Genomic DNA, 10,667 nt, shown 5'->3' on the forward strand with positions numbered 1-10,667 from the left:
CAGGGAATTTCAGATTTTGTGTCTTTAGGTAGTGCAAGGCCTCAAACCGCACTTGCGTGCCACTGTAAACCGGTTTGGAGTCTTTCGTACTCTTGACGGTTTGCATATGCTAAGAGAAAACAAGAAGAAACCATACACTCTGTCAAGAGAAAATGCAATATGCGCAGCATATCAAATAACCTACATTAGCGACACCTGCTCACACACACCTGCCCCATACTCGCTGAATTATGAATGTGGCTTACCCACACAGCTTAATAGTCTGGCAATGCATGTACAAAAAAGCGCGTTCTATTTGGAGTGCAGTCCCAAATATAACAATGGCTGTTTTAAGGAGATTAATTTTAGGAGGATTGAGCAAATGCAGAATTTCATCAGCTTTCTCTCTATATTCAAGAAAGACTCTCATAAATTAGATTGTAAATATTAGCTTTCACCTGTCATCTAGGTAAATCTGACTGCCTTAATAAGTGCTTGCTTTGTACAGTCTGGCCTACTCAATCACATTCAGTTTTGTGAGGTGCTTGGCCAAGGGCGCAATCACGTAAGCACCTTGCTCTCAATGTTTGTTTGCTGTCATGTGCCACACTGCAAATTCCTGCAATCTGAATTTCCGGAGCTGCAAGAGCTGCAAATGCCGCAAGTTGCAATTTGTATTGCAGTGAAATACATATTGCAACTTAATGCCCGGTGAATCATGAGAGCCATTCAAAGAGAGAGAGAGTGATTGTGGAGAGAAAGGCGCAATGAATGACTCCAGTTGAAACTACACCTGCAATATCAATGAACAATGCAGACGGGGAATTGCACTCTCAACAGAAACACTTTATCGGCTTTGCACACAACATTACATTCACACATGTACATAAAAAATAGGCAGTCCTCTAGTCCAATTTCTCCAGGAACAAGTTTGGGTAAAACCTGAGGCCTTCAACTGAGTCGTCCCGGCAAACCAAGCCCTTCTGCTCAGCACAAATTAACCTGGACACAGAAATGAGACACATTAATTTGTTTTGTTATATTTGTTTATTCATGTACTGCAAGTGCTGTTTATGCAAAAGGAGGGTAGACAGAAAAACGAGATTATATACATATCAAGGATAACATGAAGTGTTATTAATAACAAGCACAAATTGATGCAGTATGAAATTCCAGTCATTAGTCATGTAGAAAAAAAAGAACAAGTACACCTAACAGACATTTTTTCTTTGCACTGAAGAAGTTTAGAACATACAAGAGGAGTTGAAAAGACTTTATGGCCATTTTTTATCAGTGTAATTAGCGTGACACTGAACCATATTAATAGCATTTTGAATGGTTCACTGCTTCCGCACTCGTGTGACAACAGTGAAGCGCTTACCTTTCTTTAGCCAATATGACTGGAATGTGAACGAGGGGCGAAAGTTGTTCTGCTGACAAAGAGCCATGTTCATCAATCTGGAAGAAAAAATGAACAGTTACAGAAGCTCTCATGGCTGCATTTCTCGCCTCTTGCAGTTGTGAAACACAAAATGCAATACTCCAACATGTCAAGATCTATCGACGATGTAATTGAGGGCCTAAATGTCAGGGACATTCTAGAATCAAGAAATACACAGTAAATTTAATGAAATGGGGCTTGCCCAGTCAATACTCTTTACACCCGTTCACTTTTGTCAGTGATGAAGCAAGTATGCTGCCTGATGGAAGGGCTAAAAAACGTTAGAAGTTAATGCGTATAAGTGCATAATCTTACCACTTTCGTTATCCCACTTGCATTTTGACAGTTCTCACATCAGTAGAGAGGAGGCAATTGATAAGTCAAGCTGAGGTAAGTGTAAAAATGTAGTACATAAAAATTCTCATACCCATTTTGTCCAGTGCACTGTGCATAGCAAACAGCACTTTGAAGATATTTCGAATCGTACAACATAAAAATGAAGCATTGCCAGCAGCTTGCTTCCCATTTGTATACGCAGCATTATCACCATGACCTGATGGTCACTGCCCAAAGACTACAACGGTTGTTTTTGTAAAATTTACCTGAACTATGTGCGACCATAAACTCAATAGAGAAACCAAGCAAGCCAGTTATGCTGGCTAAGACTTCATGTGGCTTGTACACAGTGGTACAGTATACAGTGCAAACACCATACTGCATATTACTTAGCCTGTGCTTTCTAGTATTTGCCTTCAAGAGGCATGAAAATGTCAGTCATGGCTGGCCTTCTTGGTACACTTATACCACCACAGTCGAACCTCGATATATCGAACGGCATGGCGATCGCGAAATAGTTCGATATATCCAGAATTCGATATAAAAAATCACGTAAAAAATGCGTCAAGAACTTGTGGAAAACAACCAACGAACCAATCGTGGTGCAGTAAATACTCACTTGAAGATTCAAACAAAGTATTTATTGTGTTGGCTTAAAATACTGAAAAAGAGTAGCCTGCTTTTTGTTGGCAATGGCGTGTTTGACGACTGCGTCCTCAACATAGTCCAGGCGATCCACAAGTGAAAGGCCGGTGCCTTCAATCGCGCTGCAGTGGCAGCGCGCAAGGGCCAAAGCGGCTACGACCTCAGCTGATGTCGGGAGCGGGGCACCATCAGCGCTTGCGGGATCCACCTCGGCAGCGTCTTCATTCGGCTGCTCAGCGGTAGCTTCAGCGACGATCTCTACATCCGTTAGCTCCGCCGTTGTACCAGTGCTGTCGTCACCTCCAACAAAGTCTTCGATGCACATGCTTTGCGGCTCCGCACCAACAAAGCTCTCCAGCTTGCTCCACGTTTCGGCGAGCTCGCGCATGCCAACCCAGCTTCCTCGGATTCTTCCACTGATGCTTCGTCAGTGCATCCGCCGAAGCCCGCATGCCGAAAGCAGTTGGCTATCGTCGACTGCTTGACGTTTTCCCACGACGCCTTGAGCATTTGGATGGCGCCCAAAAGATCGATCTTCAGATCTTGGCCCATCCGGAGTCTTACAAGCAAAATGTCGATCAGCCGACGCTTGTAGATAGACTTAAATGTGCGGATAATGCCCTGGTCCAATGGTTGGAGCTTCGAAGTGGTGTTGGGCGGCAGAAATACCACTTCGATGTTGCTCAGCTGGGCATCGGTGTGGTGTGCCGTGCAGTTATCGACGATAAGGCATACCTTCCGTCCCTGACGCACCAGGTCCGAATCCCACGCCTTCAGCCACTTGAGGAAAATATCCCTCGTCATCCACGACTTCTTATTCCAGGCATAAGTCACCGGAATATTGGGGCAGTTCCGCATGCACCTCGGGGTTTTAAATTTGCCAATTTTACAAGAGGCCGCAGCTTCGTGCTCCCATCTATAATGGCAGCCAATAGGACTGTCACACGGGCCTTGCCTTGCTTGCCCCCGTGGCACTTGACCCCGCGAGTGTCCAGCGTTTGCCGCGGAAGCATTTGCCAAAACAGGCCCGTCCCGTCAGCATTAAAGATTTGGCTCGGCTCATACTTGGCGAGAACTTTGGGCCACTCATGATCAAGCCACTTCTGAATTTCTTCATCATTGGCGTCCTCACTCTCCCGACACAGTCTTCCCGACAATGTTGAAACGAGTCTTAAAACGTTGTAGCCAACCGCTACTCGCACTGAAATTCTCGACGCCGAGAATGAATGCAAAGTTCTTTGCCTTCTGTTGCAACATCGGCCCCGATACAGGAATATTTCGGGCCCTTGCGTCCATGAACCACTTGTGGAGAGACTTCTCAACATCTTCAAAAGCAGCTTTGTGTACACGCCGCGCGCCTGAGTGCTGACTCTTCTCGGCCTTGGCCTTTATGTCGGCTTCGTTTTTGAGCAGAGTACTCAATGTGCTCCTTGGTATGCCTAACCCGTCCGCGACGCTCGACTTCTTCTCACCATTCTCAACGCGCTGGATTGCTTCCAGTTTTGCTGCAAAAGTCAGGGTCGTCCGTTTCTTCGCGTCTGCAGCCATCGCTACACACACCACAACGCGCGGCAGGCCTAACACACGAGCACAACAACGACCGATGCGAAGGATGCCTGGCGATACTATCAAGGAGGAGCTGGTGCAACAAGTGCAGTGCGTCGTTGCCGCAAGGCTGCGGCGTGCGAATGCCGCTACGTTCAAGTGGCGCACTCGACGCCATCGATGTGTGCAGCAGTCGTAAACGCCCACCGCGCTACCACTATTTTCGAGAGTTGCGGGAAAGCTTGCCGCCTGTCAACGGAGCGCGGCGGGAAAGCTCGCCGCCTGTCAACGGAGCGCGGGCGGTTTGGGGTGGCCGAGTTCGATATATCCATTATACGTCAAACTTCGTTCGAAATAAAAAATTAAAAATGCATGCGATTTCCCACGTGATATAGGAACCGTTCGATATAGGCAATAATTCGATATGTCCGTGTTCAATATATCGAGGTTTGACTGTATAAACTGTTGCAACTAGCAGCTACCTTGAGGCAGCAGCCTGGCTACAGATGGGCTTATCAGGCAGTAGAAACCATTGCCAATGCTGTACTTTAATGCGGCTTAGTCTTTAACAGGGTTTCTGCTCTTTATGAACATACATTACATTATTGTACCTGCCTCCACCTCTATCTTTTCTTTATGGATGTAGGAGCATGGGGAAGTAGAGCTTGATTTATGAGGTTTTCTTCATGTCAACCCTTCCTGAACGTGAGCAATTAACTGCGAAATTATGAACTAACTTGTACTAAAATAAACTTTGTATACAGATCAAAAATTTTACAATACAGGAACAGCATCATTAGTACAAATAAAATTAAACTGCATTATCAGTAAAAATGAACACTTGCCAACTGTCGCGTTTCTGTACTTGTTGCTTCATCATTTTGCGTTGCCAGTTTCAGCACTGTGACCCCACTTCCGAACACATGCAACCTGTGGACAACCAACAGCGTTCCATAAGTTAACACAAAATGCCGTTCTCACACATCAAGAATATCAAACAAGTCGTGCCCAGTATGTCGAACCAACTCACATTGTTTGATATAACATGTAATAAAGTAATGGTAAAAGTGCCTTAATGAAGAGAACACGATGTAGCAAACACACCAATCTCATCATGATCCAAGCACATGAACACTTCAAGCGAGGACTACCGTGTGCTTGCAATTTTCACTGCTTTTCTGCTCTACTTATGTTAAAGACAACCTTGAGTAAAACTACTGAGGAGAGCTGCAGTATGCATTTTGTCAGATCATTTTTTGAAGGATTCAGATGTCTATCTTCTGAATCCTGCCACTCATCTAAGCTGTTAAATCAGCTGGTTACAGTGAAATGAAACCAGAAAGAAACATTCACTGTAAAAATGAAACGACATGCTTCAAACTTTCCCTGCCTTTCAATCTGGCAAAGATTACAACTGCCGACATCCTTTGGAGGAGCAATGAGGCAGCAAACATTAACGTGAAATCAGTTAGTTTGTGGTATGAACTATACTTCCACATCGCCTGGTTGGACGTGCCCAATTTACAGTAGGCTTAGTAGCATAAGTATAACAACCTATATCTCGCATACTTATTTTAGCAGTAAGCCATGTTCATGTAAGAGTACATTTATTAGCAATTACAGTAGCAATTTACAGCAGGTTCATTAGCATAAGTATATAACGAACTATACTCTACAGATTTATTTTAGTGGTAGAAGTGTTCACGTAAAGCCGCACATGCCATTAATTGTGCCAGAACATCATCTGAATTCACCATCACCAGTTTACAGCAGGCCTTATTTTAATGGCACATATACAACACAGACATGCACAAAAACCACACTCATGTATAATAGCTGCATCCTCTACCTCAAGAGAGAAATTCCCCTCAAATACTTTCAGACTTCACTCTTATAAAAGGTGCAGCCCCATGTTCAGGAAGGAAAGTGTATATAAAGTAGTCTCACAATATGGGAACCGGGAGACCAAGCTTAGCAGTGTTCAAGTGTAGCGACAGTCAAATAATAAATAATTTTAAATATTTCAGTGTTATTCCTCTCACATCATATCAGCATATGTAGCAGCTCCACTGTGTGATTGTGCACATGTGAGGTTCACTCAAAGTTTGTCAGACAACTTCTGTATTTTCATCCATGGAATGGCTGCATCGAAACATTTTGCAGGAAATCTTTGAAGACAGGGTGTGGCTATTTCAGGAGTCTATACAGCATACACTCTTGGAAATCGTAGCAGTGTGGCTTAACAGACTCTCAGGTACATTCTTGCACCACAGATTGAAGAATTATAAGGTTTTTTTTTGTTTTTTTTTTCCCACTACTAAACGTTACATGCTGCTAAGTTTCGAAATGGCAGGCTGCTTACCTCAATGGTAGCTGTAGCGACTCCATAACCTTGCACGCATTTAGAAGATCCTCTGGAGATAAAAGCTGCACGAAAAGTAATGCATCCAATTCAAGCATTACGCTACATTATGGGTAAAGAACAGTAATCGCTAACTTCGAAGAAACATTTAAAAAATATCAAATTTTTGATGCCTCAAATTTACTGTACAAAAATGATGCTTAATCAGAATGCGGCTTTCATGTATAGGAATCAAATCCATGACCCTGTGCTCATGATATACAAAAGCGTAGCACAATGTTACGAGTTCGATTTTTTGGCCATAATGGCTGCACTCTTACAGCAGTGAAATGCAAAAAACTTATGTACACTGAACTATGTGCACAATGAAAGGTCCTGGTGGTCAAAATAAATCTGAAAGCCTCCTAAAGGCATCCTTTATAATCTAGTGAGCAGCTTTGTGGCTTTTAAGTGAAGTCCAAAGAAGCCCTCACAGTATCACTGTTTCTTGCTTAAAAGAATGTTTTTATACTTCCTAATTACAAGTGTGAAAGAGCTTACCTCTAGGCCCCTTGCTCTGTTTATCCTGCAGTAGACATCCGTTAGAGAAAGAATTCCTCCACTTTCCTACAGAAAGGAATAATCAAGTTAATCAGTGTTGCTTGCACAGAGTCTGACGACGACACAACCTAAATTTTGTCGAGCAACGTGTTGAATGCCAGTGCATTTTACCAATCAATATATGAACTGAAAAGGAAACCTTGTCATCACAGGCATTTCATGTCAATCTGGTAGGTATTAGCATAAGCACTACGGCCAGACAGTCCAGTGTACCATAGAAACTTGCCAGCAAAAAACAGTGCTCTTTAGCAATCACAAGTTTACTGTGCACACTGCTCTTATTATCAAAAATAGCAGGCAGTCACACCTACTGTGAGAAAAAGGTTTTAAGGTAATGCTCAGCCATAACGAGCTTACAACTTGTGCAGAATTAACCCTCACTACATAAATTTGTAACGACTAAATGGCAGGAGAGCAATGAAAGCTAGCACCAAAACAAACACACAGAATTATTCGAACAGTGGCTTCTTTAAAATGATCTGATTGAAACTGCAACACAGGTTAGACAAACATCTAAAAACGTTAGACAAACATCTAAAAAAAGGTCTTTGAAAGACAAACCTGGACAGGCCCCTCGAGAACTTCAGCGAGCTGCTTCGCAAGTTCTTGGTAGTAGGTCATACCCGATCCATAGGCACTTTTTGTGACTGGATCGCTGATTCCCAGGGACAGCAAGTGTGACTTGAACATGACTGTCTGTGCAGGCACAAGTGGGGACAGTGAGAGTTGGTGACAGCCACGAAGTAAGTCATGAAGGAAGGAACGGGAAGCTTGCCACAGCCATCCAAAAGAAACTGTGACCAGGGTGCATCAAAGGAAAACAAGTATGGAGAGCCACACTAGATGGAATAAATTCATTTTTGAAATCTGGATTGGTATAACATAGGGACTCCTTTTGCTCTACTAAATTTCATCTTTTCCTTATGATTCACCATTCACGATTGACCGACCATAGCAATAACATGATTTGAACATGGCTTGGACAACTGGTGAAAATGAACAACACTGGAATAAAATGGTTGTATAATTCTGGCCCGGATAATTATACACAATGGAAAGACAAACCGAGACACACAGTGCTGCTTAATGATGGAAGGTTCCTGTATAAAGGATTAGAAGCATTTCTCTAATCAAATTAATGTTACCACCAGGAAAAGGGATCAAAGGACACATGAGCTTGTTGAGGCTTTTCAAATAAAAGAGCAGCATGATTACAATGTATTTCAACTAAAAATTTTTTTGCTTTACTGTGACATGCAGCTGCTCACTGATTTGTTGTGATGTCTCTTAACAGCACTAGCACTCATGTTGGTTCTCCTTTATTTATTTAACGTTGCTTCAAAATAAACTTTTCAAATCTTAGACAATACTGTGCACCTTTCCTATTGCAATGCTGTTGTGCTGTGTTTTGCATTAGCTTTATGAACGCAGGAAAATGTGCATGTGAGAAGGTGGCATCTAACGCAATCTTCCAGAATTGCTTCGCAACAAGAAGGGCAAAAAATGTGAGCACCAGGCATGCTTTGTAATGCACTGCAAGAGCAGGCACACACACACACACACATAAGTGCACACACAAAAATAAAATGGAGAGATGTGAGGATATGACTGCAATGGTGAGTAGGGCTCACTGGTAAAAGAGAAAGTATTCCCACTTACTTCATCATCAGTCAAACTACTTCCTTTCTCCTTTAACTTCTGCGTAATACTCTTGGACAATGCCACCATGTCTTTAGCCTGAAACACAGCATAATGATAGATAGATTCATTTATTCAGAAAAATAAGTACCGAAGGTAGCTCTTGAGGAGAGAGGGAGGGAAAGCATAAAGAACACAAGTGAACAGTTTCATTTTGCATGCATGTGCATGAGCCTATGCTACATCAAACAGCCAAATAAGGAATGCTGCAGTCAACTAGATATTCGTTAATGCTTAAGACACAATGGATATAATTATTACATAATGAACTGGAATGTAGCATGAAATGATATAGAATCAACGTTTTTTATTTAATCCAGATGCTGTGAGTTTTTTTTTTCTTTTTTGACAAGCAGATCATGAGATATTCAAACCAAGGCCCAGTCTGTTATAAATTTCAATCCATAAATGTCAAGCCAAAGCAGGCTAATTTGTGAATTAATATTGCTCTGTTTTGAGGTATGTGATATACAAACAATTCTTACTGGTATTGTGGCCTGGTTTTACAAACTTCTAAATTGAAAATTTCACACGAATAGATCACGGCTTTCGTATGCACGAGTAATAGCGTGAGCATCCCAGGAAACTATGAAATGGACATTAGATTACGACAAACAAAACGATGTGATTTCTACAAGCAACACAGCCTGCACAAAATTTTCCCGTTTACAACTTCATACGGGGCATACTGCTTTGCTCAAAGCACTTTAAGCTATTACAATGAACAGTAAGTACTCAATCTGTAAGTACTCTCTCGAAATTTCAGTATAAGTGATTTTTATTTGTTAAAAGATAGGGAAAGCTAGCATCAACTCGTGGCCTTGTAATCAGTGTGACTCGGTGTCCTTGTGATTCAATGTTATAAAACCAGTAACATCTACAGAATTCGCGCTTTCTTTCCTGTAGTGCCAAGTCTCATGTTTTCGTCACACCACTAGTTCGTCATAGTTTACGGCTACACATTCACTTGCGAAAACGCCGCTACAAAATCAAACAATTGATAAAGACACTTGCCATTTCCATCAATTTGCTGAGATCTTCGAAGGCTGCAGATATATTCTTGTCTGCTTCGTCATGCTTGGCCTGGATTTGACGCTCAATGCCGACAATGCCAGTGCGAATCTTCTTGCCCTGTCCATGCAAATTAAGTTTCCATGTTCAAAGACGCTCTTTGTCCACACCTAGAAACGTATCGTATATCTGCGCTCACTCACTCGTGAATCAACTGTGGGCATCTTCAGCCAATCTTTTCTCTGCAGCGCTGCTTGCATTTCCTGGAAAAACTGTTGCCGCAAAAATGAAATGTTACTATAAGCGCAGTACGCGCTATTTAGAGCCTTACCTCCGACGAGCCTCCACTGCGGAAGGATAACCGGACATAGTCGAAGGGACTGCTCTGGACAACGCCAACGTGCTTGTCGTCAGTCGGTGGGGAGACGTGGACCACTATCTTGGCACTGTGGTGCGCCAGTACATTGGTTACATCAAAAACAGGGTTTCCACAGCAGCCGTACCTTTTACTCCAGCTTCCACTCTGTTCTTCGATTAGCACGACTAGGCTCAGATGCAAGCTTATCCGCTGTTTCTGTGTATAAAGAAAAGCAAGCGAAAGTAATTAAGTAACTGGGCGAAGATGACCACTGCGACCAACCTCTGGTCCCGTCCAGTAGACTTGATGCGAAGTCAGCACCAATTCACCTCCAACGAAAGGAGTCTGCAATAATGGCACGTTAACGTAAGTCGAAGCGATGCGCTTGCAACTCGCGAAAACGGTCTTTTTTCATGCAGTATTCGTAACACGGCTGTCAAAGCGAGAGTTTCATCTCGCCGGGAGCGCATCACCTTTCTCTCGCCGTCGTACAGTGCTACACCCGGCTGTTGCCGCAGGATCACTTCGCCACTCTGCGGATTCTCGCTGGCCCACACAAATCTATTCATTGCGACCTTCAAGACGGAACTGTCAGATCCCCCATTTAAAGTATAATTCAACAAAAATCACAATAAAGTTGATACCACCACCAACAAAAATCACACATTAGATCGCTGCACGGCACACCCACT

The 10,667-nt window shown here is 42.9% G+C and overlaps 1 protein-coding gene across 1 annotated transcript; it reads right to left on the reverse strand.

Moving 5' to 3' along the window:
- Window positions 1-804: 804 nt before the first annotated feature.
- LOC119383031 (vacuolar protein-sorting-associated protein 36) lies at window positions 805-10,667 on the reverse strand. The gene is made up of 13 exons (XM_037650994.2): window positions 10,449-10,667; window positions 10,258-10,320; window positions 10,121-10,191; window positions 9,949-10,063; window positions 9,821-9,889; window positions 9,621-9,737; window positions 8,568-8,645; window positions 7,470-7,604; window positions 6,849-6,914; window positions 6,309-6,373; window positions 4,792-4,876; window positions 1,361-1,437; window positions 805-981 (listed from the first exon to the last, which is right to left on the reverse strand). Exons 1-13 carry the CDS (start codon window positions 10,542-10,544, stop codon window positions 885-887), a joined length of 1,134 nt encoding a protein of 377 aa, XP_037506922.1. The 5' UTR covers window positions 10,545-10,667; the 3' UTR covers window positions 805-884.

The sequence above is a fragment of the Rhipicephalus sanguineus genome, chromosome 2 (assembly GCF_013339695.2).
Source record: "Rhipicephalus sanguineus isolate Rsan-2018 chromosome 2, BIME_Rsan_1.4, whole genome shotgun sequence".
Lineage (NCBI taxonomy): Eukaryota > Metazoa > Arthropoda > Arachnida > Ixodida > Ixodidae > Rhipicephalus > Rhipicephalus sanguineus.